General features: G+C 56.1%; 1 protein-coding gene across 1 annotated transcript; it reads right to left on the bottom strand.

Annotated features, from left to right (window-relative positions):
- Positions 1 to 21,334: 21,334 nt before the first annotated feature.
- LOC140643136 (green-sensitive opsin) lies at positions 21,335 to 25,989 on the bottom strand. Its single transcript, XM_072844596.1, has 5 exons — positions 25,629 to 25,989; positions 23,594 to 23,762; positions 22,031 to 22,196; positions 21,678 to 21,917; positions 21,335 to 21,466 (listed from the first exon to the last, which is right to left on the bottom strand). The coding sequence occupies exons 1-5, from the start codon at positions 25,987 to 25,989 to the stop codon at positions 21,335 to 21,337; spliced, it is 1,068 nt and encodes a 355-aa protein (XP_072700697.1).
- Between the last annotated feature and the right edge of the window lie 484 nt (positions 25,990 to 26,473).

The raw sequence follows: 26,473 nt of genomic DNA, 5'->3' as shown, positions 1-26,473 counted from the left end.
CCGGCGGTGGGGACGGGAGGACGCTGGTGAGGCTGGCAGCAAGTGACGGCCGCCGAGATCGCTGCACCGTGGACACGGTGATGCTGAGCCGAGTGGGATCTCCACGGGCTCCCGGGCATCGCCGTAGCAGTAAGCAGCCATCGGTGGTGGTGTGAAAGGCTGTCCTGGGCGGGCTGCTCTCCTCTGAGGTTCATACCGAGGGTTTGGGATCGCTTGGGCTGGCTCAGGCAGGAGCTGCTCAGTTTTACATTAATTTGCCTGCATTGTCGGTGCTCCGTTTTGAATTTCAGACGCAAACGGAGGTGAAATCCCCCCCCGGCCCACACTGCTGCCTCTCCCCGAGCTGCTGCTGGTGCAGAAAACCAAACAGGACTTGAAAACCATGCACGACACAGAGAAGGCTGCATCGGAACAGGGCCAAGCTAAGCAAGCTCAGAGCTGTCCCAGTCTTGAAAACATCTGCAGTTGTGCTGTAAAACAAGGTGTGTTGGGGCAGGGTATGTCTGAGGCTGTTTCAGCAACCCGGGGAGGTCCTGAGAGAGCTGCCAGGCTGGCGTGGTGCTACCAGGAGCTAGCGGTGGTCTCCCTCGGGCTGCATGGGGCTTGCGCTGCTGCGAGAGTGGTGGGTTGGAGCTCTGGCCATGGGCTACACTTGCCCGAGGCTCTGCAGCAGCCCGGAGGTGCCAGCCGTCGGCTCCTCGCCGGGCTGGCGATGCTCACGGGTCTCCAGCCCCTTCTCGGTGCGGAGTATGGGTGGACAAGGGGAAAAAGAGATGGTGGAAGGGGAAAGGCTGGGGAGCTGATGGGAGGAGGAGAGAAACAAGCAGGGATTGTTGCTAAGGCACTGGGGGGGGGATGAGGATGTAGATCACCAGAATTGGCGAGGGACAGGCCATAAAGCAAAAATAAAAAGGTATTATAATTTATGATGCACAGTAAAAATATCCTGGGAACTGGGTTATGAAGAAGAATTCATTCTCTTGCCAACTCTGCGTATCTTTAAAGATGATAAATGACATTATGATTCTTCCTTATATCTGAGAGCTGGAAAATTCACTCCACCTTGGGGCTCTCTCCACGTCCCCTCCGTGCTCCTCTTGCTCCCCAGGTGACACAGGCTGCTGAGCCCTGACCTGGCACGGTCGCCCTGCGGGGAAGGCGTGGGCCCCCCAGACCTGGACACCGCTCTCGGGGTGCTGTGCCTGGGGTGCCGCAGCGGAGCAGGCATCTGCCTACACAGTGCACTGAGTTGTGCGTGGCCTCAGCATTGCACGTGTGTGTGTTACAGGGCTGCAGCCAGGACTTCTGCCAACGCTTTTGGGGGACTGTTTGTCCCTCCCATCCCCACACGCAGATCCTCCTGCTCATCTTCAGGGGCTGCTGTTGTCCTTTGCATGGTGCAGATGGTGTCCGAGTGTCTCCAGATGCCACGGCAGAGCTGATCAGAGGAACCCCTGGATCGCCATCCCATGCAGGGTGCCTGTTCGGGGTGAGTAGGAGAAATTCCTGTTATCACGTAGAGCCATGGGCCCTTTGAACCCAGACCCTGATCCAGAGCAAGAGAAGGGTGAGGACCACTGCCAGGGGGATGGAGCTGCTCAGCCGCCTGCTGGGGCTGACCCCTCGTCCTGGCCCCGGCTGCAGCGGGAGGAGTTGGCCTCTACCCAGCTGAATGCTGTGGATTGATGTATAAAGGTGGATTAGTTGTTCACGAGGTGGATTTAAAGAGTTAGGAGAGGAGAAGGAAGCCAAAACTTTCTTTAAACCGGCACAGGCAGCCTTGGCATCTTTTTCCTCCCCTCTGCACAGAGCCAGCCCGCTGGGTTTCTTCTTTGATAAGAGCCCTTGATGCCTCCGTGCCTCCAGGCACCGAATAAAAGGCTTTAATTACCCACTGCCAGGAGCCAGGAGCGCTGCTGACAGCGGGGAGGTGCCTTCTGCCCACACCTTGAGAAGGAAAAACTTCCTACAAAAGGAGCCATTCCCGTTTCGTGTGCAGAAGCGTCCGCTCCGCCACCGGCTGCTCTCAAGCCTGTGGGCAGAGCCCCTGCTCGGCCCTCGGCACCTCCAGGAGTCCTTTTCCAGGGAGGTGGTTTCGCTCTGCTCACTCTCTCCCATCTCTTGAACACTTTCTTGTCCTTCCGAAAGGATGGGGCTGCAGCACAGCGTCTTGTGCGAGCTCCTTGCGTGGCTGGGGCACGGGCTCTGCAGGCTTCCTGGCTGCGGGTGGCTCTTTATGGTGGGCTTTCAAGTCCCCGTCCTACGAAGCCGTGCCGAGTCCACCAGTACGGATGCCCTCTGCACAGTGATGGACACCGGACCTCTCCCCCCAGTGCTGCCGGCCCCGGCACAACGCCGCTGCGTTGCGCTTGCAGGCTGGCCATGCAGCAATGCCTCCTGCTAACGGGTGGGCATCCCCGTGGACAGGTTTTCGGCAGGACGAGTGGGATGAGATGGAGCCTGCACCCTGCGACTGCATCACCCCAAACTCTCTCACTGCCCCAGCATAGGGAACGGCAGGTCGCTTGTGCCTGGCAATGCAAACGCTCAGGGGAATCCCGTCTTTCACCAAAAATTCGTATGAGGAAGGAGATAACGAATCTCAGTTTTATCGCTCCAGCTGAGCGCTGCAAAGGTCAGGAGCTGTCAGCTGCCAGCCGGCCGATCCACCCGCTTGGGCTGGCTGCGAGGCTGGGCTTCGTCGGCACCTGGAAATTTCCAGCCTTTCCCAGGCCCATCAGCAACGCAGGCAGCTCCTCCGCTGCCGGCGGGCCGGGAGCACCTCCCGGGGCTCCAGCTAAAGCCCCGCTGCGTGACACGGTCCCCGTCCCTGCAGGGCAGAGCGGGGCCGGGAGCAAAGGCAGTCGCTTCGAGCAGCAAATCCTCGTGGGGACCGACAAACCCCGCTGCTTCCAGGTGCCCCGGTCTCTCCTGGATCCCCTCCTCTGCTCAAGCAAAACTGATTAAGCATAGAAAAGCCTCAAGTATTCCCCAAATGAGTCATTAACCAGGTCCTGGTAACAGGTGCTCCTTTAAAAAGGCCTCCGAAGCCTTCAGAAACAAGGGGAGCGGGAGTGCTTGGCTTTAATCATACACCAAAAGCAGATTCATTTTCACAGCGGGATGGCAAGCTGCCTCATCCGATAAAAACACACAATACCGCAGGGACGTGTGTGCTCCGGTCCCAGCTGCAGCGGGACCGCGTGCCCAGCCAGCGCTCTGCCTTCCCCACTTGTAATTTCTTAATCTAGTTTTGGAATATTTTATTACTCCCGGCTCTCATCTCCTTTTTGTTTGGCGCGGTACTCCTTCTTCCCTCCTCCCTTCTCGCTCCAGTTAAATTATGTGCTGCAACCCATTGCTTTCGTCCGGGCTGCTCCACCTTCTGCTCTGCCGTCTCCTCCGTCTCGGCATGCGATGCCAGCCAGCGTGGCGTGCCCGGGGCTGGTGGGCAGAAAAAGGGGCTGTGTTGCACCCTCCAGGCCACGGTCCCCGATGGGGATGCTCTTCTCTTAGGCATTTAAAACCGTGAGGGTCCCGGTGCTGTGCCTGCATCTCCTGCATCCTGAGCCCTGCTCTGACGGGTGCCTTCGCCCACCTTGGGGCTCCCTGTGCCAGCCTGAGCACCGGGGTGAGTTCAGCCCCGCCAAGAGAGCGGCGTGGGACGTCTGAAAGCAGAATTGGTGTTTTCTAAGTTGCATCAGAGTCTTCTCTCTCTGCGTTTCTCCTCTTAAGTCTTTATTTCCAAGCAAGTGATGGAGGTGACAGCAGGAATGCCCCCCGCCACCACCCCTCCTGCTGCCCGGCTCTGCCTTCCCTGCCCCAAGGTTTTCATGTGCCTTTGTCCATCTGTCGCACCGAGGACGCTGTTGGGGACAGCCAGTGACTCTGCTGAGGCTGCGAACTCAGCTGTTGATCAAACACTCGCTGTCTTTGCGGTCCTCCCCTGAGGACTGCAGCCCACCGAGCACGAGGGACCGATGCGATGTGCCAGCTCTGGCTGCTCGGCCTGGCAATTACCGAAGTATCCGTGCCATGGGGGACAGATTTAGGAGTCGCAAGCGAAGAGGGGAGGGGGTGGCTCAGGCAGGGAACGTGGATTTGGGGCAGTTCATGCCCCTGCAAGGAGGTGGTACAGCCAAAACGCCCTTTGAGCCCTGCATTTGACGCTGCGTTGGCCCACGCGGGCTGTCCCAAATGATGTCCCAAATGTCCCACTAGCTGGGAGCCCATCCCCGAGGAGTCGCGGCTGGGCTCTGCTCCCCCCGGGCTGTGCAAAGGGGCTGGATGATGCCCCCGTGCCGCCCTCCCATCCCCTGCAGCCTCCCGCACGGAGGCGGCACCGGGGCTCCCCGTCTCCTCCGCGTTTCCACTTCGCTGCTTCGTTTCCGCGCGCGCTGGTGTGCCGATCGATTCATCGACGGCTGCGCTGCGCTCTCGGCCCCGCTGGCTCCAGCTGCAAAGAGCAAGATGTTTCCAAATAGCTGCTGCCGCAGGAGCCCCAGCGAGTACCCCTGCAGCCCCCTTCTCCCCTCTCAGGGCCGTATCCCCGGGGCGTGCAGCCCTTGGGGGCTGATTTAAGAGCCACGAGGCTGCCTTTGCACAGAAGTTTTTAAGACATTGCCCAAACCCACCCATGCCCGCAGCTTGTCATAACTCTGGGGGTCCCTTCCTGGGGGCTGAAGCCTCTCAAATCGATGCTGAAGATGCGGAGCGGCCGAGGGAGGTGGCAGGGAGAGGATGTTGCGATGCGCCGGCTTGTTTTGGCAAGAGCTCCTTGCAGCAGCAAAAGGGCTGTGGCCACTTTTCTGCAGAGAAAAATGGAGAATTTTCTGCATTTTTTATTAACTTGAATTTTAACTGAAGAAATGAGAGGAGCAAAGACACTAAGGATATTTGGCAGCTGCGTGTGCACCCCTTCCTACCTCCCGATGGCTTCTCAGCCACAGAGATTTGAGCACTTGATTTCATTTTGCTGCCACCAATAAAACACACGTCGAAGGCGAATTGTGGGGCAGAGGGAGGGAGGGAAGAGAATCGTCATGAGCTGGGAACCAGCGCCGAAGTGGAGGGTGGGGACCAGTCCCATCGGTAACGGTTAAAGAGGGAGTGGGTAATAAACAGGCATGGTGGATATTTGGCAAGATAAATGATGCACAGAAAATACACTTCTTGCAAACTTTGTGGGGATAAAAATGATTTAAAGAGATGCCGTCAGGATAAAAATCATATCTATTCAAGAACAAATCCTTACAAGTGTTATTAATAGTACCCGAGCTTGTTACGCTGGGAAGGACTTTAAAATACTGAGTTTGCTTTTCGCTGTTGGTGATCCCTGGTTTAATTTCTGCAGCCTGCTTGGCCGAAGAGCGCAATGATGCCTGAGCAGGTCGGCGGCAAGCGTTGGAGCGAAGGCGAGATGGCAGGGTCACGCAAGCCCTGGTTTCCCTGCATTCAGCTCCTCGGCATCCTCAGGGACGTGGTTTTGGGGTGCAGATGCATTTCTCCACCCTGCGCTCCAGCCGTGAGCATCTCCTGCATCCCGAGCTGCCCTTGCATGGTGATGTTGAGGGTAGAAGCAGCGGGCGCTTTGCTGTGTTGATGATCCTGATGCCGATGCTGCCGGACCCTTGCACGGAGCCTCTCCCCGCTGCACCCCATAACTGGAGCCAGGTTGGGGCGAGACATCAGTGAAAGCCTCCAAGCCCTGGTGCCTTCCCCGCATCCCTCGGGAAGTTGCGCTTTGACTGCTGGATGAAAGGCTTCTCCGGCATCACAGACCTCCTCCCTGGGTGTTTAATTACAGGCTGTGATCCACTTGTCTCCTAATCTTCTCTTCGCCAACATCAAGGCACCGCTCACCCGGGTCCCCAGGCCCCGCTCGTCAGCGCTTGCAGGAGCTGGGCCGCCATCGCTGTGGTTCCTCCCTGTCGTGGCAGGGACGGAGCGGAGCGGGGCAGGGGGGAGCGGAGCTGCCCCGAGCCCCGTTTGGGGACGTCACGTTCGGCACAGCAGCAGGCGGGCGGGCAGGGGGGACAGGCTGACATCCCACCGTGCTCCGAAGGAGGGGGGGGGTGCTCCCTGCTGCCCCTCCGAGTAAGCAGATTTTCGTGGAAAGTTGGCAATAGAGAAAACCGGATCGTCCCCAGTTTTTTCTGCTTCCCCCCAGCCCGGCGGCAGGGATGGCCGACACCACAACCCCATTTGCAGGTCCAGACTTGGACGCAGCCCCTTCTCGGGGCTGGGACAGAGCACGGGGGTCGGAGGGATGTGATGAGGTTGAGCTTTGCTCAACACTCCCGCTCGCTTGTCCTGCCTCTTCCCAAAGACCCTCGACTTCCCCATCTGCCTCCCTCTCCGCTGCTTAACTCTCCACAGAGCTGCTCCTCCAGCCCAGCCTAAATCTCTCCATCTCTGACACCCGTTATTCCTTTCTGTGCACCCAGGGGACGGATTATACCTTTTCTCTCCCGCAGAGCTCTTGCATCTTTGAAAACTGTGATCGTGTCTCCCCTCTATCTTCTTTGAACCGCTCAGCCTCGGTGCTTTCCACCCCTGCCCGCAGGTCTCGCTTTGCAGCCCCCCCCAATCATTTCTGTTGCTCTCTCTGGGCTCGTTCCCAGCGCTTGACATCTTTCAGCCGTGTGAAGATTCATTTTCGCTGCCTGGCCTGCTGCTATGCCGGGAAAAGGGGGATCGCTGCTGTATTTTAAGCCGACTGGTTTGAAAGCTGTGAAAGCAGAACTGAGAATTTAATGGCACGTTAAATATACAGCTGATTGTTAGGTCCAATTCTGATTTCAAAGCAAATATGGGCTTGGGAATTAAGGATGAAGATAAGTTTTACTACAAGGTAAATAAAAATTAACTGATGGTGATATAAATATACCTGCATATTAAAAGCAGGTGTGTGTTTTTTGAAATACACTCAATTAGAGAAGCAAGAGTTTGGGGTTATTTTTAATAAAAGCTTCATAAACATGGCAAAATTTCAAGGACTTACAAACAATAAAAATACCCCCAGCTCCAATATCTAACTCTGGATGTTTATGACTATTTAGTGCACCTCACATAAAATAAAAGCACCGCCACAAATTAAGCCAGTTGCTTTTGCTGCCGCTCGCCCCTGATCTCTGCAGGCGGCTCTAACCCCTGCCCGGGAGCGAGGAGGCAGCGAGGGGACACCGGGGTGTCCCTGGGGAGGGTGCCTGGCCCCCTGCGTGCGGCGGGGTGGAGAGGTGGCCCAGGCTGGGAAATGGGGTGGAATGGAGTAATTGCAGGAATTAATTAGGGCTGTCCCTTGGATGCAAGTCCCTGGGTGCGGGTGCAATTAAGCATCACTCCCGACGATGCTCTCGCAGGGTCTATTTATTCTCGAGGGTGTTTGGAGCGAGGACTGGCGCTTTCCAGCCAGCCCTGTGCTGGGGCTGGGCTGGAGCATTGGTGTTGCTGTAGCACAAACGCGTGAAATCATAAAAACTGGCCAAAATTTTTACCAGCTTGATTTGCACTTTGCATACGCAGCACTTCTGTAAACCTGCTTCTGGTTTGGGTGCCGAAGTGGGAGCTGAGGACGACGAAATCCAGCTCTGGCTCTCCAGCAAGGAGGGCTCGGGGCTCGCGGGGTCTTGCCTGGCAGCAGGCTCTTTCTGCTGCTCAGTTCAGTCCAGAAAAACTTCCCTAAAATGAGGCGGGAGGGAGAGAGAAAGAGAAAACAAGAGAAAGAAAAGCTCCTGCTTCAGGGAGCGTTCGCCTCTGATTGTTACCAAACTTCTTGCAAACACGAAACAACAAAGAAGTGAAACGCGGAGATAATTAAGGACGTAACAGTACACACACAACTGCTTAATTAAGCTTTTCCTCTTTAAACCTGACAGAATCTGCTTACAAGGTGCGAGCGCGAGGGGAGGCTGCCCATATGCTGGGCCATCTGCACCGCAGGCGGGGGAGGCGAGACAGCCCCATCGCCGCAGCCCGGGGAGGAGGAGGTTGCCCAAGAGCCGGGGAAAAGAGCATCACGGCCCCGAATCCGGCCACGCGCAGGTGGCCGTCCATCGGTCCTGTGCGTGTGCCCGCCCGGGAGGGCGCTGGCAGGGCGCCATCTCCTTTTTGCTGCTGCAAAGCAGAGAGTCATCCCAGCTTCGGGCTCCTCTCCCTCTTTCCTGCCACAGCATCCTCCTGCATGGGATGTGGGGGAGGAGGACAAACAGACAGCAAAGATTAATAAGTGAAAGAAAAAGGGAGGGGGACACCTGACCCAAACTCCTTCCTTCTGAGATTCAAATTAAAGTCATAATGCTGTTAGGAACACGATTCAGAGTTTATGAACATGTTATTTATATTGATTTATCCCTGCAGCCCTCAAGACTTCTTGAAAATAATTAGGGTTGACATTGCCAATGCTAGAGCTAATTGTTGATATCGTATAATGAAAATTGCATGCCTCGGCTCTGCCTGGCAAACGCAGTGTGTTAAAGCAAATACCAACATCTGCAGATTGCACCCGGCACGGCTCCTAAATCAGGCACTGCAGCTGATCGTGGCACCCGGGAGGACACGTGGCCATGGGACAGGGCACCTGGAAACCCCGACCTGTGGCTCCCGCTGCCCCCAGCCCGCTCGGCCACAGGAGCCGGTCGTCCGAGGGGCCGCAGCAGCCCCATTGCCTCCGTCCCGGCTCCGGCACCGGGATACCCCCGCCTCATTCCTTCCCGCATCCCCACCGGGATGTGCAGCCCAGCCCTTCCACCCGAGGCTGCGCTGCCTGGGCAGACATCTCCGTCAAGCATCGCTGCTTTTTCTTTGCCATATAGTCGTTTTATTAAATTTTTTCCTTAACATGGCTCCTAACAAGATAGGACACGTGTACCCAGACTAGGAAGGTATATTATGGCCTAGCCTGGGGCCAGGATACACGGCTCCAGATTTAGCACACGTGCTCTCCCTATTAGGGCGATATTTGCTCGAGCTGCTGTGGAAGTGGCTCCCCGGGGACAGCCCATCTACTCCAGCGCTGGAGAGGGGCTGAGCCGCATCGGCTGTTTCTCCTAACGCAGAGGATGCCCTCCCTCGAGCTGCTTGGTTACTTTTAGATAAAACCCCATCAGTTTTCCAGCTCAGGGATATCAGTTTCTTTCACCATCACTCTTAGCAATCGGTATCGTGCCATAACTCAGCCCCGATGGAGGGGACACCGGCACGTGCTTTGTCCCCGTGCTTGGGGTGTCACATCTCACTGTCCACCCCGTCCTGGGCTGATGGCAGAGGTGAGAAGCCAGCTTTGGGATCGCCGGGATGCCCACATGCGTGGGCAGCCCCACAGAGACCAGCACATGGGGAACGGAGATTCCAGCCCAGGCGTTGCATGGCGAAGCTGGCAGGATCAGGGGAGCAATTCAATTAGGCGCCCGACGAGGCAAGGAAAAATAAGATGGGTCGTGGCTGCACCAGGGACGTGCTGGGAGAAGCAGAACCGGCGTGACGGGAAAGGGCAAGGCCTGGATCCTGGGAATATGCATCTTTAGCAGCAGTAAGCGGTAGCGGAGTTGACAAGCCTGGCAGCTCTGCTTGCCTCCAAAAAACCAAGGAAAAGCTGGCATGAAGCTGCCGGGGAGGGCATGAGGAAGGCAGGGAGTGGGGAAAGCCCAGCTGGGGGGCAGCGGGGTGAGGGAGGGGGCTGGCAGCCCCGGGGGGGTGGCGAGAAGGGGGATGAGCCCCAGCTGGGGCGATTCGGGGATTAGCAGCAGGCAGGGCACAGCCAGGGCTGGCTGCCCCATGGGGAGGTTGATAAAGGGAGAGGAGCCCTTGATAAAGGGCTGGTTGCCCCCTGAGGAGGCTTTGCAGGGAGAGGAGCTGGTGAAGCTGTGCAGAGGCCCTGGGGCTGGCAGGGTGCTGCTGGGCTTGGGGAGAGCCCACGCAGGACCTGTGCAGAAGACTCCAGCGATGGGGTTTGGCATTCACCTCTTCTGCTGAGCCAAGGCTCTTTCTGCAGTCAGGAGCTGGGGTTGAGCCTTTTGGTGCAAGCTGAGCTTGGCTCCAGAAGTCGGCTTTAATTATGTGCCGTGCTTGGTGGCATCCCTGCGAGCAGGGCTGTCGGCAGAGCCATCGCTCATCTCGCCCAGGTTAGCTGCGTCCCACACGCGCCTGCTCTTATCTTACTGTTTATTGCTGTAAATTATTGAAGTCAGGAAGGCTGACTCAGCAACGGAGGCTGGAGGAAATTTTTATACATCTATCAAAGCAACGAGTCCCACTCCTGTCTGCGTTTATTGCTGGCTGTGTCACCTTGTGGTGGGCTCACCTCCAGGCTGAGACTGGCAGTGGTGGCTGCGTGAGTGACTTGTGCCTCTCTGGCGTTGCCCAAAGTGGGGCAAAACTTGATGCATGGCTCCAGCTCTGCCGCAGGCATCAGCCCACGTGGTGCCTTGTTGGATGCAGGGTGGGATGTGTCTGGGGCGGTGATGACAGCCTGGTGTGCCGGGGCCATGAGCATGGATGAGCTGGGAAGCTGGAGTGGGTAACTCAGTGGTGGGGTGTTGCAGCTGGGTGGGGAGAAGCGGTAAAATTTTATATTATTTCTGCAAGAAGAGGGGAAAGCCTTGGCCTGCAAGGGGAGGTCTCTGCTGGAGACCCCCTGCATGGCTTGATTTTGGGGGTGCTAGTGTCCTGAGACTGCTGAGAGCTCGGGCCTTAGTGTGTCAGGATTGGGGCTGCCCAGTACTTTGGGGAAATCAGTTGTCTTGGGCCAGCTGCAAAAAAATCCCTTGTTCTCTTGGGAAATGTGGTCTGTCCCCGTGGTGCTTGCCCTGTGCCGGTCCAATCCTGGCACCCACCCATGTGTTCCCATCGTGGAAGCGTGCTCCTCTGGGGATGCGATGGCTGAGTCCCCGGGGCTGGGGGGGTCCCAGGGAGGGGAAAGTTTTGTTTCTGTATTTGTTCCACTTCAATAAATTAAAGTGGTGTGGGGACCTGCTAATGAAGTGTTGAAGATGGATTGTGGCCGGCTTGTGTTACACGGGGCTCATGGATAGTTAATTGCATTGGGAAGCTTGAATGCAATGAATACTTCATAAAGCAAAAGCCAACAGTGAATTATTCATTATCCATTTATCAGGGGCAGCTCTGATAAACCCTCTGGGACAGGGACTGAGCGTGGGCTCCCCTTCCCAGCCCTTGACAGGCACGGACCTGCTCATCTTCCCCATCGGTGTGGGACCCACAGGGGCAGGGACCCCCCGGGGCTCCTCTGGGGAGGGATTTTGGGGGAAACCTCATTCCCTAAAGCATTGCTCAATTTGTACAATCACGCACTGAGCCACAGCAGGCACCTGAAAAATTCAGCAAAGGGCTGGGGAAGAGGGATTGGAGACATAGCGAGGGAGCGGGGTCGGTCATCTCCCTGCAAGGGGAGAGCAGGGCAGGTCGTGCGCAGCGAAATGCCGTGTGTTCCCCCAAAGGACAGGCACTGGCCCCCCACAAACTTGAATTCAAGGTGGCAGCTTGGCCGCTGCTGTGGGTGTACCTCGGGATGCCCCGCTCCCTGAGGCAGGCAAGGAGCCAAGTGCCGGGAACAGAGGCATTTATATACACCTGGCCGGCTAATTTGCTTGACACATCCCAACCCAGGGAGAAATTAAGATCCATCCTGAACTCTGAATCATGCTTAAGGGGAGAAACCTGGGGAAAAGAAGCTGTGGTGGAAAACTCAGCCCATGGGTAAAGCGAAGGACTGGACAGTCTGTGAATACCTGCTCGGTGCGGTGGCCCGCATGGCTGGATGGTGCCTGAGCAGGGACCGGGCTGTCGCATCCCGGCTGCCGCAAGAAATAGGCTTTGCTGCCATCTACCTCTCCCGGGCTCCCCGGCAGCCAGCCCCGGTGCCGTGGGGAGGCTGTGGGTGCCGGGGGCTGCCGGAGAGGCCTGGGGCTGCCCTGCTGCTCTTGGGAGTCCCAAAATATCCCAACCTGAGACTGAAATGGTGCTGGGAGGCTTGCAGGGGGAGTACTTTGGTTTCTCCTCTCCGTCCTTCTGCTTCGGTCAGTGGTGGCTCTTGCACCGTGGTCTTCCTCTGGTGACAGCCCAAAGGTTGCGCTCCCCTCCAGTGCAGGGTGTAAGCGCCTCTGTTCTCTGTGCCTCGGGAGGATTTCGTGGCGGGGAACATCCCCTTGACATCCCATTTCATCAAGCATCTGCTGCCAAAAGTCGTGTCCTTCCAGCGGGGCCTCCAAGGGCACCAGGCTGTGCCAGGCACATTTTGGGGCTTCTCTGCCCCGAGCATCAGCATCGTCCGAAGCAAGACGCGGCTTTGCTCGAGCCCTGCCAGCCAAGGCAGCCTCCCCTGCCTGCGTGCCTTGGGACCTCGCCTTCCCCCGCTTCCCTCCCTGCTCCCCATTTAATACACTTTTCTGGCACAGGCAGGGCAGCCTATGCTGCACATCTGCATTGCACAGCTGGCAGGGCACATCTGGGTGGGATATTCCCCTACAATCTCCAGCCAAGCCTGTTCGCCACTGTGTCTGATCCTGCTGGATGGAGATGCAGCAGCGGTGGGATGTCCCAGCCCTTTCTCTCCCATGGCATCGGCTCTGCTGCTGCATCTTCGTGCTTCTTCAGCGCTAAGCTGATGGCAGTGCCCAGTTCAGGCCATCTCCCCCCCTTTTTTGTGCTCAATTTGTAGTTTTGTGTTATCCCCTGAAATCTGTGCTCCTGCTGATGTTCTCTAGACCTTAAAGAACATTTAACCACCTGTTAAATTATTTATCCCTCTGAGGTTTCGTGCACTCGGGGCAGCTCGCAGGCCTCCTGGAGAATTAACTAGAGCCATAAATCAAAGAGACATTTGAGAAATTTCCCATTGCTTGTGCTGATGGCGGCCTGGCCCCTGAAATGCCACTCGCAGGTTGGGAGCCGGGCGCTGCCACTTGCTGCTGTTACTTGTTTAGGAGCTTGTTAAATTTAGAAGTTAAATAGAGTCCAGGAAACGGATGAGACACACCAAGTGCTGGCTACGAGGGAAATTGGGTGGCTGCCACCCCCTAATACTCCTTTTTAAGGTGGGTTTTTTTTCAGGCTTTGCAAAGCACCACCATCAATCCAGTTGCGAGGGCGAAGGCAGCCGAGGGCGGCTCGTGGGCTGCAGCAGGGTGTTGTGCCATAGGGAATGGGGACAGCAACGCTGCCTGCTTGGTGGATGGGAGATGGGATGGTGGGACTGCAGCAGCTCCACCTGCATGGGATGTGCCCAATGCAGAGGAGGGGTAGCCTGATCCCCTGAGGAGCTGCCAGCGATGCTGGGCATGTAAAAGGGCTTTTACCTGTCGTCTTACAGGGATGGAGCAAGGTTTCTGCCATCCTGCTGCAATGCTCGAGCCACTTGGGAAGGCTGCCTGTGCTTCCAAGGGGTCCGGTGGCTGGCATGCAGCAGCGCTTTCTTCATTTGACAAAGTGAGCCTTGTCCTGGGTATCCCGGATCGCTGCAGGAGAGGGTTAGGAGTAAAAGGAGGCACAGGGAGGAGAAACCCAGGAAGGGATCAGGCTGCCAGCCTCGTGGCTTGTTTGACTTATACACCAGAGCTCAGCTAAGGATGGGAATTCAGGCGGTTTCAGCAGCGTTTGGTTTTGCACAGGGCTTTTTTGGACACACGCTGCAGCAGCAGCCCAGCCGGGCTGGAGCAAGGCAGCAGCCCTGCTCAGGCATGCATGCAAAAGCTGTTCAGTAAGGCAAGGCAGGGGACAAACCCTGGCTCTCTGATGTCTCTTTGCGGTATCATATGGAGTGAAATGTGTTTAGGAGTCACCTCTGGGCAGGGCCTCTCAGTAAACAAGCTGTCGAGCAGCGCTGCCGCGTCCTGGGCAGGGAGCTCTGGGCAGCAGAGATGTAACGGTGCCCGCAGAGCTGCGCTGATGCCAAGTGACACCCGTGGGGTCTCCACTGCAAGGACATTCCCATCTTGCTGAAATCATACAGATTGCCCTGTGCCCCGAGGTCTGCAGCTCGCTTCACACAGCTTCTGTATTTTTATGGCTCTCTTTGTATGCTTTACATTGCCTGAATGCTAACGATTGCATCGCGGGTGTGAGTTTGGGGCATCTCTCCCCTCCTGCTCCGTGCCCCCAGCAGAAGGGAGACATGTGGACCTGGGAGCTTGGGGCACCCTGGGTTTGCAGGAGGAGGCTGCTTGGCCGCAGGGCTACCAAGACACCAACCCCTGCCACCCCAGCCGTGCTGGTGTGGGCTCTCCATGTCCCCTTTGGGTGGGTGTGGGATCTCCATTTGTAGCCCCTAGCTCCACAATGCCTTTTCCCTTGGGTCCCCCGATTCCTTCCCATGCTGGAAGCCTTCTGCAGGGGTGGCAGACAGGCGTTTCGCCTTTCCCGAGACATCATGACTTCCTCTGCCATCAGCGTTTTTCCAGCAGAAGCCACCTGCATCACTTCTGCTCCCGAGCAGAAAGAAGCTGCCTCGGGAGACTGATTTCACTGCTGACCACAGTGCAAATCACTTCTGTGATGGCTTTCCCTCTGCCATCAAACCCTCCTGCTCCCCCTGCACCGTCTCGGTGAGATTTGAAGCGTAGTTTGTCCTTATTCCCTTCCTGCATTAAATCTCAGGACCACCCCGAGGTGCACGGCAGTCCCTGGGACAAGCCCAGCTGCACCCACAGCACCCGGGTCCCGGGGGACTGCGGGAACCCTCCTCCCCCTCGGGACCAGGGCAGAGTGTCCAAAGAGAGGACACGATCTGCTGCCATGCAGTCAGACAAGCCCCAACCCCACCTTCCCTAATAAATTAATTCATTTGGCTCCCCAGGTGATGATGCAAAGCTGCAGACACACCCCAGAGAGGGTTTTTGTCCCCTCCTGTGCTGCCCTCAGCCCTTTGCAGCCTGCCTGGCTCGGTCCTGCTGTTTATTTCTCATAGAAATGAGAATTTCAGTTTATCACAGCTGCTTGGCAGGCAGCAAGCCACCAAGTGAGTGAGAAGGAGCCTGCAGCAGCCAGGAGAGAGCTGGGAGAAAGCGCTAGGTAATAGAGGTATTTATTAAAGGAGGGAGGAAATTTATATGCTATTCCTGCTTCTTCAGTTCTCATTCATCGCCAAGGGGAGAGGAGGAGTGGGCAGCTTGCACACGAAATAGCCAGAAGTCTGTTTTCTGCCCATTTGTCAGTCTGATGAACAAGAAAAATATAGGCAGTCTTGATGAAGGAGAAATAGAGTCTGGAGGAGGCTGGCGCGTGTCTCTCCATGGCTGTTCACAGCCACGAGCAGCCCCGGATGCACGAGGAAGCCACCCTGGACCCCCCTGGGCTGGGGGCTGGTGCTGCGGTGGGGCTGGGGGGACCCGAGGCTCCCACGCTGGTGGCAGCAAGCTGTGCATGGGAACGCAGGGAGACGGCAGGGACGAGGAGGGGGTGGATGGGGTGGGGAGGAGATGGGAGAAGGGGACATGGTGAGGAGTAAAGGGGGGCTGATGGGGATGGGCTGGGGGTGGTCTCGGTGTCCGGAGCCATCGCCGCAGTCCATGCATCTCCCCTTAGCAAGGGCCCCCCTGCCTCTTAGTTTACCTCAAGTGCTTGGCATCTACCAGAGAAGAGCACTAGGGAGTAAAAAACCCACCAAGTATTAAGTGCTAATAATTCCCTACTTTTATTTGCAGTTATCCACCTACATGAAAGAGGCTGGGTTTTTGCTGACACTTTCTTGCTGGGAATTGAATGCTGCCTGAATCATCCATCCAGGGCCATTTGTTCATAAAGGTAAGGAATTGCTGTTTGAATCTTTTTATTGCTGCTAACGTGACACAGGCAGCGGTGATGGATTTGGGGAGCCTTTGCACAGGTTGGGGATGTCCATGCTGGGAAGTGGCACAAGTGGGTGTTCGTGCACCCTTCTGCTTGGGTCTCCCCGGGTTCAGCCTCGTGGAGGAGAGGCTGTTGGGGCTGTGCAAAGTGCCCCTGGCACTGGCAGGGGGAAATCTTGGCCTCTCCCAGGGTGTAACCCCAACAGTTTTTCCCCGAGGGGCAGCTTCTCCCCGTGGTACTGGGGTCCATGCGCCCCGGAGAGGGGCTAGGGTGGGATTTGGACCCCGCAGCCCTGTGAGTGTGATAGCACAGAGGGAAGGGAGGAGTTTTTTAATCTCATCTTCTTGTTTCCAGAGCTGCTGGCGTGGCTGGACAAGGAGATGCTTTTCCTTTGGCAGAGACAAATAGACAGAGCCAGACCCTCCGGCATCCCGGCTGCCGCTTCTGCACTCAGACATGATAAATATGTCCCAGGAGAAACCCCAGAAAGCAACGTCCCAGCCTGAAGGGGATCAGCCCTGGGGCAGGATGAGTGCTGCACGGCATGGCACCGGGCCAGGACCCCGTCTCAAACCTTGCAGCCCCACGCCCGTCCCCGTGTTTTGGTGCAGGGTCTTGGTCTGTGCCCCGCAGCTGCAGGGGACTCACGCAGCCACCACGGGGCAAGGACCAAAGAACGGCCCCTTGCTGAGATCTCCCTCCTCATCCCTGCGGATGTCTCCAAATTAGGGATGTTATTAACTACAAGCTGCTTTTCCCCCGACTGCTGCTTGCACAAACGATAACTGATTTAAAATGAATTGAGCCAATTACTGCAGTTTTCCTAAAACAGATGACGGCAGTACTCGGGTAAGGAGGAGCAATCCCAGCTGCAGCGGGGATAAGAGTTAGACACTGAAATGCCCTTTGGGCCCGAATTTCCAGCTGTCTCGGTTTCCTGGCTAAGTCTGGCTGCTTTCCTCAATTGCATGTGAATTTAGGTGGTAGCAGCCAGGGGCTGCTGAGCAACCTCAGGCCAACAGCGCTGGAGAAGGTGACGGTGCCTGCTCTGTGTGCAATTATTTGCGATGAGTGAGTGATGCTGGAATGATCCGTGCTGATTGCAAGCAAGCAGTGCCTGAAAATATCGATGTATTTATGGAAAAGTGGAAAGAAATAACTCCTGAATGATTTTTCAAGGGTGGGACCTTGGGGCTGGGTTTGGGGATCTCCCAGTTCCTTGGGGCTGGTGCACGTAGGGATTTCCCACATGGGAAAGGTGTGGGTTGTCCAAGGGCTCCTAAAGGCTAGCTCCTGCCTCAGGTTATTTAATCAAATGTTTGTTTCATAGATATGCCAAGCTGGTCTGTCATGCCCAGATCCGATCTGCAGATGAAGTTCATCAAATTTTAAAGAACAATAATTGTCACCTGATGTCTTGTCCTTGTAATATGAGGAGCTTTAGTGAAAAGGAAACATAATGAAGATGGATTAAGGCCTCACTGTGTGCAAATGAGTTAAGGAATCTTGAAATCAGGTTCCCATTTGTCTGCCTTTCCAAAGCATGGGAATTATTGATTTACTTGTGCCAGCAGCAGTGACAGCACGCCACGGTCCCAGCAGAGAGGGTGAGGAGTGACATGTGCCACCGGCTCTCTGGGATGGGGCCGGGTCGAATCCTGCGCTGCTCCCCAGCCGGCTCGGTTTGCCACAAGGTCCGAGCCCTCGGCAGGTTTGGCCGGGGCACGCAAACACCGCAGGCTGAGCTGAGGAAGAGGCTGGGCATGACTTCCTCACGCCAAGGGTGCTGAGCGGCTGGTGCCCAGGCTCTGTCTCGCTGAGGATGGCGGGACCGAGGTCGAGCTCTTCCCTGTGCCCATTGTGCTCCCCGGTTTGGCTGCGGCCCCCCAGCCCTGGGATTCCCTCTGCCGGGGGGTGCCCCTGGACAGGATAGTGCCCTTTGATGCAGCACACACAAAAGCCTTTAGAATTGAGATTAGATGAGCTGTTGCAAAATCAATTAGTGATAAAACCCTGTGGGCAAAGCGCACAATTGTATCATTTTATTATGTTGCCATCTGAGCAGTAAAAATACATAGATATACATGTATAAAACAATCTGAAACACTGGGTCAGAAATCCAGGCTCCTGCTGCTTCCCTCTTAATCTCCTATTAAGTAATATATCTTCTGATTGCTTTTGTCAGCTCTCTAAATTTAATAACTGAACTAACCATCTTCTCCTATTGTTTGCATATAAATAAGTGTTGGATCAATAAAGAACATCTTTAAAAGCCCCTGGACTTGAAAAACAAGGGGAGCATGGCCTGGCGGGCAGTTGCAAGCAAATTATGACTTCACACCTCCAAAAAACAGAGTTTAAAACAAGGAGGGGAGGGACAAAAAAGAAAAACCCCTTCAATTAGATGCTTTCTGCTACTGAAAGGTTGAATCGATGAGGGCTGGATGAGGTTTCAGCTTTTGGTTGCAGATTGCCTGGCTGCTGCACTCCTCCCCTACCCCTGCCTGGCACAGTTTTGGAGAAAGCAGTGCTGCAACTTGGATGCTTTAATTTTTTGCAGGGATTTGTTCAAGAAGAGGCGAGCATCATCAGCTGCTGCTGCAGGGCCACCTCGGCTAGAGAGGGGCTGGAGGCAGAAGAAGAGAGCTTGCTCTCTTGGGATGGGTTTATCTTTTTATTCCCATCTGCAGCCTCATCCCCAAATGAAGCAGCTCCTCATTCGCATCGTGGGTGACTTCAAGGTGCCTGATTTCAAGCCGCCTGCCCCTCAGAGCATCACTGGCCAGCTGCGCTCGGGATCCCGCAAGCGCACAGCCTGGGCAACGTCCACCTCGAGAAGGCTCCTTGCAGCAGGGTGGCTGCACCAAGGAGGTCAAGCTATTCTGCAGGAGAGAATTCCCTCTGCAAAGCATCCCTGGGGCTGCAGGGGCAGGCCGGGTGCTCGTGACCGCCGCCGGCTTTGCAAATGAAGCTTGCTCCTCCGCTGCGGCGTCGCAGGCGGTGACGCTTCTGGCGAGGCAGGTGAGGGTGGCCAGAAGGCATCGCTGCCAGCATCTGCCACTGCCCGGTGAGCCGCAGCACCCGGGCTGGGGCCCTCGGCTCCATCCCTCTCGCACCCGTGGGAAATTCGGCTGCAAAGCCTCAGCCCGCGCCGAGGTGGTCCCCGGCTCTCTGCAGCTCCCTGTTAGGGGTCATGGGCTGCTGTTATCCCCCTCCAGGGTCTGCTACATCGCTGTGAATTCTTCCAGCATCGCTGCACGGCGACAAAAGGCGAGCAGCCCTCATCTATAACTGCAGCATTTAAAAAAAAAAAAAAAAAAAAAGTGGGGGGGATACACAGCCAGGCACCGTGCTCTGTTCAGGGCGTGCGGCTATGGAGGGTTGCGTTCCTGAAATATTGCACTCAAAAGTCTAGGGGGTGAGATAAGCAATGCCGAGGAGGCCTCCTTCGCACGCGGCGTGTTCAATCACTTGCTATAAAAAAGCGCCAGTGCCTCCGCTCCTCTGCTGCTCCCTCGCTTCAAAGAACAAAAGGAAATGGGCTTGTTGCTTTGTAGGCGAAGGAAAGGAGGCTCCTGAGACCTGGGGAGAGCGGGCCATGAATTATTCAGCGTAGCTGTCGGTGCAGGAGTGGTGCCGAGACCTGCTTCTGTGGTGACCCCAGCATCGGGCCCTGGCCAGGAGCCCCAAATTTGGATGGATGCAGGCGTGGTCCTGCTGGGTCTGGAGGCAGGAGGGTGCTCGGAGGGCTGGGGCTGGGGACAGCATCCTTCCCCCCTCCCCAGGGCACGGCTGTGCTGGTGGTTCGGAGCAAAAGGTGGTTTCTATTCCTGTATCCCCATCCCAGCGGTGAGCCTTGGGCTTCCCACTGTTTTTGGCTGCTTTGGACCAAAAAAGGAGGAAAAATGCCTGAGATGGGGCACGTGTGTGCTGAACAGGGACGGTGGCAGAGGGCAAGAGCCCCAGCAGCGAATGCGCTCGGCATTGCTCTCCAGCCAGCTCGGTAACAAATTCACTGACACAGGGAACAATTTTTCCCTGACTCTGCCAATTCCTTAACGACGCTGACTCGAAGAGCCCCGCGGGAAGGGGAACTTGAACTCTGAAAAAAGCTCTCTGCTGAAGCTTTATTTAAGGCTACATGGGGGATGCTTAAATATTAAAGGCCAAAGAAATAATGGCTGGTGGTAGGCTGGGCAGCGAGGGCCATGGTACAAGCGGTGGCACCGGCTGCCCTGTGCCCTGTCTGTGCCTCTCTTTGCCCCTAAACCCCTTCGGTGCTCCAGCTAATGGGGCTGTCACCTTGCTGGGGACGGTCACTGCTCTCCCCTCTGTGATCTAGGCTGGTCTAACCCACAGGTCCCCTTCCATGGCTTTCGAGACAGCTCCGGGCTTGCGTCTCCAACGGCAGCATCTCATTTTCTCGGCTGGATGTCGGTGTCTTGTCAACACAGCCCAAGAGAAAGGACAAGGACTGAGCATCTGTATTTTTCTCTGTGCTGCTTCTGTTTATTTCTTATTTTTTAATCCCTACTTCTTGACTGTAGAAGTCCTTGTGCTGACACGGTATTATTTATTTATAAAATATGTACAGGAAAGCGCTCGGGTACCGGTCCCACCCTCCAAGGTTGGCCGTGCGTGTCTGGCCGGCAGGAGCGGAGGTGAAAGACGGTTTCTCTGCCTTGGAGTCGGGAGGACGAGGAGAAAGGAAAGGGCTGAGAAAGATAGAGACTTCAAAGTATGTGAGCAAATATTTACAGGTTCCAAGACAAAAAAAAATATATCTACAGTGTTGTCTTGGGGATACAGGGAGTCGGGCTTGAAGCGAAGCCCGCTCCCAGCTCCATTTGTTATATTGATTTATAAAGACTAGGGGTATTGATTTCCATCGGCAGTGCCGGCAGCGGGGTGCGCAGCTCCGGCGAGCCCCAGGCTCAGGTGCTGGCAAGGGGCAGCCGGCACCGCTCCAGCCACGCGTTTGTGCTCCTGGGGTTTTTGCAATGGTGCTTTGTCTGCATACTTAGTTTTTGCAAATGAGGGTCGAATGCTTCTGCGACACTCCCTTGAGCGCCAGGGAAAGGGGATGCTAGCAGGGAGCGTGTTTCAGAGCAGCAGTGAGGAAAATATTGCAGTTTGGGGTTTCCCACTGGCTGCTGCTGTTTTAACACGATGTGAACAAAGCAGGGGGTTTTGCTGGTGCTTGGGGCAGGTAGGGACAGTCCCCAAAAGCTGACCAGCTCCTGGGAGCTGGGGAAGGGACCTGGGCTCCCCTGCAAGGGGCTGCATCAGTGTGAAAGAGCTCAGCGTGCCGTGTTTGCACCCATGGGTGCAGGGGTGCCCCAGCGAGTGTGCCCAGGGCCGGGGGTCTGCATGCGGGGGGGAAGCTACCGCAGTACGTGCAGAGCTAACTGCTCGCGCAGGGGAGGGTGTCGGTGCACAAGGGAGTGACTCCATGAAATGAGACTGTGGGTGCATGGGTATCTGTCTCGGTCCCCGAGCTCAGCAGGTCGCCCCAGTTCAAACTGTCCATGGTCTATGCAGGTGATACTTGGCTGGAGGAGACGGAGGAGACCTCGGTCTTGCTCTGGGATACGGTGGAGGAGACTTCTTCATCCCCAAAGGGGTTCTTGCCACAGCAGATGGTGGTGATCATGCAGTTGCGGAACTGAAGGAGGGAGAGAAATGGAGAACGATGGCACTGGGGGCCAGCGGGGACGTGCTGCCGTACTGAGAGCCGCTGACAGCCCCCGAGCTTGCTGCTCGCCCCAGGCTGAGATGCAATCACTTATGGGGAGGAGCAAGGCGCCTGTGGTGACCCCAGACATGCTGGTAAGCCAAGGGCAGAGGCTCACCCTGCATGACTTGGGGCATCTCACCTGTTTGTTCATGAGGACGTAGATGATAGGGTTGTAGAGGGAGGAGCTCTTGGAGAAGAAGGCAGGCACTGCCATGAGCGTGGCGGTGAAGTCTGCTCCCTTGTTGGTGAAGATCCAGAATGCCACCACGGCGTAGGGCGTCCAGGCCAGCATAAACCCCAGCACCATGAGGATCACCATCCGCGTCACCTCCTTCTCAGCCTTCTGGGTCGTGGCCGACTCCTGCTGCTGGGCAGCTGCCTGTGGGCAGGGGGGGTGGTGAGGGGCACCCCACAGCTTTCTGCCCCCAGACCACCTCCCTTCTCCTGCCTGCGCTGCCCACCCTGTCCCCATTCATACCCTCCCGACGTTACCTCTCGGACTTTGCAAATGAGGCGCCCGTAGGAGAAGAAAATGACCACGACCGGGATGATGAAGTGGATGATGAACATGTAGAGGACGTAGGACTCATTGTGGTAGTCAGGGTTGTGGGTGTAGTAGTCGGGGCCGCAGGAACACTGCATCCCCTCCGGCATGTACCTGCCAGTGAGAAAGGTTAGGATCTTCACCAGGATCCTCCCTGGGGACAACAGGAGGGGTTCAACCTGGATTCCCCAAGGATGGGGAATGCATGTGTGCTTTGGGTGAGCTCCTCCCCAGCTTCTCCTCTGCGCCCCATGCTCCCGGCCTCGCTGGCTCTGCAACACACGGCTCCTTCGGGGCCGGCAGTGAGATGTGCCGACACGTTGTGCTTCGGCAGGTAGCATCGGTTTGTTGTGACACTCGCTCCCTCCCACGGGGAACGGGCTATTTATTTCCTTCCTACGTAGCTGAGTACTTGCCTGCCAGGAGCCACCTGCTCTCCCTCTGCGGACGGAGGGACGCTGAGTGGGGATGGGAGCCGCTGGCTTGGTGGGTCCAAGCTCTTGAGGGCTTCGTCCCTGCTGCTGCATGGGGTGGAGGGATGCGCAGCCTGGTCTGGAGGGGCCCTGGCTCAAAGGGATGCAGCTCGGGTCTGCTTGGGAGCCAAGGACTGGCTGCCTGGGCACGGATCCCAAGTCAAGGCTGGAGAGGGACCAGTTCTGGCTGTGCCTCATCGCAGGTGGATGGTAAAGGGACTTTGCTGCCCCAAAGCCACCTCATGCACATGCCCAAAGGGCTGGTAGGGGCTTGCTATGACCCCATAGGACGGCTCTGCAGTGGGGTGTCAAGAGGGGCCGGAGCTGCAGCATTAGAGACATTACCTCCATCTCCTCAGCTCCTCCCTTATGCTCTGGGTGGCCTTTGGCTGCTGCATCGGCTCCTGGCCAGGGATGTGGGTGCACACAAGAGTGAGACATGGGCTTTAGCTGCCCAGAGGACATACTCGCTGGAGCCTAGTGAGCAGCTTGTGGTGTGAGCAGCCAGCATTGCCTCTCTTATTGTTGGGGGGAATTGGTTGGTGGGGGGCTGAAACGTGCTGCGGTGCTGGGAGCAGGACAGATGGGTTCATGGGGAGAGCGGGGCAGGGGTGCTGGGAAAGGTGCTGCAGGGCTCCCAGGAGCAATCCTGGGGTGCCAGCACGTCAGCAAGGCCCGGTTTGCCTCCCCAGAGCAGCCTTGCCTGCTGGCCTGGTCGTCCAAATACTCTTTATGGTCTGCAGAGAGAAAAGGGCTCTTCGCAGCATGGGTAAGATGAGCCGTGCCCATCGAAGCCCCTCTTTCTCTGCAGAACATATGGGAGCAGGAAGGGCTATTGCAGCTGGAGGTGCTTGGTTAGGGGACACCAAGCCATCATGAGACTGACAGCTGAGGTCCCATTTCTGTTCTGATTCGCCCCGTTGCCTCTCGCCCGGAGCCCAGGGATTTTCACGTCTGAGCCATGAGTGCGTCTCCTGTCCCAAAAACTGGGGTCTTTGCACAGCAGCTGGGGCTGCCGCTGAGCATCCTTTGACTCACCTGGACCAGCCAAAGAGGGGTGGAGCGGCACAGGAAAAGGCCATTATCCAGGTAAAAGCAATGCCCATCATGGCATGGGTTGCGGAGAAGCGGAAGTTTCCCATGGGTTTGCAGACGACGATGTAGCGCTCTATGGCCAAGACAACCAGGGACCACAGGGCGACTTGGCCTGCGGGAGGGAGAGAAAAAGAGAGCGTACGGTGGTGGTAAGAGCTCCTCTGGGCTTGATCTTCCCTTCGTGGTCTCGTGGTCACAGCAAAGAGCAGAGGGGACCGAGGGGTTGGGGATCAGCAAGGGATAACCGCCATCCTATTCAATAACTGAGAATCTCCCGGCCGTAACATGCAAAAGGTCTGGGAGCAGAGGGGAGCGTCTGTGCCGCAGCAGGATGCTGGTGATGGAGGAGGGGGATCATCATGTTTTTTTAATAATTTAAAAATCAAGGGGGTGTAATCCACCTGGGTGCGAGGAAGCACAATTTCCGGCAAAGATGCCAGATGCGTCCAAACCTGTTGATGCCTTTAAATGTGTATTTCATGAGTCTTCCGCCAGTGCTGGATCAGGGGGAGGTGTACGGGGGAGGCTGTGTGGGTGGGCATACGTGCACATGTATTTATAAGGGATAATTAAACTTCAGGGGATTGGGAGCGTTTAGACGGTGCTGTAAGCCTGCTAATGCCCCCAGCTGTGATAATCTGCTGATAACTACACCCTGCGCTAGGATTCGCTGGAGACCTGCTGCTCGCACAGTGACTGCTTCCCATCAAACTTTCTTCCCTGTGAGCAGGAGCCTCCTTGTTCTGTATTAGGTACAAACATCGGACGGGCAAGTAACGCTGCCTGAAAGCCCACAGGCTCGCTTGGTCAGAAATGGTGCAGACCCATATGATCTTCTGACCCCGAGACCGAGCCCTTCCTTGGTCCTTGGCTTAGATCAGGACATTTAGCTTTGCTTTTGCCTGGCAGAATATCCTTTTTTTTTTTTTTTTTCTCCCAGATCAGCATCATTGTGGGAAATTGCCCCATTTAGGGGAAAAAAAGTGAAGTCCTTGCAGTAGTTATGGATCTCTGCAGCAAGGATTAGCGGTTGTCAGATCCATCACGAGGTGTCATGTGGGCCTGGCTGGCTGCGTGGGCACGGGGTGCAAAATGAATTTTCCCTGTTTTGCACGGGGGCTTTCTGCAGGGCGAAGCGTTAGCGGCTCTCATGTCCCTGAGAAGAGGAATAAGGAAGCTCCCAAGGGTACCCAGATCGGGTGCAACTGGGACAAGAGCTGAGCAATTGCTGCAAAGCCTGGGCCTGGTTTCCCTAGCTCTGTGCAGCCCTGAATCTTCCTTCCCCTCCACGCTGCTGCTCTTCTCTTCTGGTTAAGAGCTGCCACATCTTCCTTTTGCCCCTAGATAAGCTGTGACCCTCTCCTTGTCTTGAACTCCTCCTCTCCATGCCTCTACCCCTTCTGCAGGGTCCCTCTCCCAAGGGATGTCTCTTCCCTCCCTGAACCCTCCCAAATGCTTCACCTTTTCCCAAGAAAAGGCTTTTGGCAAAGATGCTTGACGTAGATTCAAGGACATGATGTGGTCATCCCCAGCAGGTCTCTGCAAGCCATGCAACTTTGGTGTAAGACCCCCTGAATGCACGCTGGGCTGTGTGGCCAGGTCTTGATCCTGCAAAAAAGGCTTGATCCTGCAAAAAAGGATCCCTTCCTGGCATTCATTTCCTTGCAGCTGCCCCGCTAGTCGTGAGATGGGCACTTCTTGGCATCAAGATCAAACTTGCCTAAATCTCTCTGTTTATCCCCGTCTTGAAGCCGCATGGAAGCAGCGCCTTGCATGGTGAGCTCTGCCCCATGCAATGAGCTGTGACACCGCAGCGGCATGCAAGATGGCTTTCTGCAGGGGAGGGATGCTGCATGCATCGCAGCCATCCCAATAGCATGATGAAGAGGTGGAACTGTGCTCCTAAAGCTGTGAAGAAGCAAGATCACCCACTGGCAAGCCTGCCCTTAGACGCAAACTCCCACCCCACAGCACTTACCTCCCAGCGTGGCGAAGAAGCCCTCCACGGCACAGCCGACAGGTCCGAAGACGAAGTAGCCATTCCAGGCAGTGTAGAAGGTGACCGTGAAGCCAAAACAGGCCATGAAGAGGTCAGCCACCGCCAAGTTGACCAAGATGTAGTTGAGCGGCTGCCGGAGCTTCTTGTGTTTGAAGGTGACCAGGAGGGTGAGGAGGTTGATGGGCAAACCGGTGGAGATGAGGAAGAAGATGTAGCAACACACGAGACGGTATTTCCAGGGCTCGGCTAGGTAGTACTGGGGGTACTCGAAGGGGCTTCGCACCACCCCTGTCTTGTTGGACATAGGCACGTAAAAATTGATACCTTCCGTCCCATTCATCCTGCCAATGTTATGGCAGCTGCTTTGCTTTTACGGGTTTTTTAAAAATCAAATGCTCTGATTTCGTAATTAATTTTGCTTCAACCCCAATTAAAATAAAAAAATAAAAGGAAGCCCCACCCCCCAATGTGGAAAAATACCCAACTAAAGGATTCCCCCCCCCAGTCAAAAAAATAAATAAATTAATAAGAACAACAGTAAATCCCGAGGGGACGGGAGGTGGTGCGCTGCCCCTGCTCCGCGTCGAGGGCTGGCGGTGCCCGCGTGCCAGGGGAGGTTTTATATCCTTCGGCCTCCTCGAGGGAGCGCGGGGGGAGGCTGGATTAGGGGCTCGGCTAACTTTGTATGACAAGGGCAACGGGATTGAGAGGGGTTGATGGTTTAAGCACCCTCTAAGCAGCCAGTTGGCCCCAAAACCTGCATTAAATCGTATTAATTGCCATTAAGTGTTTAATATTGTTTAAGGAGTTGGGGGGAGGAAAGG

The sequence above is a fragment of the Ciconia boyciana genome, chromosome 23 (assembly GCF_034638445.1).
Source record: "Ciconia boyciana chromosome 23, ASM3463844v1, whole genome shotgun sequence".
NCBI classification, from domain to species: domain Eukaryota; kingdom Metazoa; phylum Chordata; class Aves; order Ciconiiformes; family Ciconiidae; genus Ciconia; species Ciconia boyciana.
Note: the sequence above shows the minus strand (reverse complement) of the source record. Positions and strands in the feature narration are given on the sequence as shown.

Excerpts from the sequence above, each read along its gene's own strand:
- LOC140643136 (XM_072844596.1), bottom strand. The coding sequence starts at position 25,989 with ATGAATGGGACGGAAGGTATCAATTTTTACGTGCCTATGTCCAACAAG. Across the intron at positions 23,763-25,628 it reads CTTCTTCGCCACGCTGGGAG|GCCAAGTCGCCCTGTGGTCC; the intron begins GTAAGTGCTGTG and ends TCCCTCCCGCAG. Across the intron at positions 22,197-23,593 it reads CCCCTCTTTGGCTGGTCCAG|GTACATGCCGGAGGGGATGC; the intron begins GTGAGTCAAAGG and ends TCTCACTGGCAG.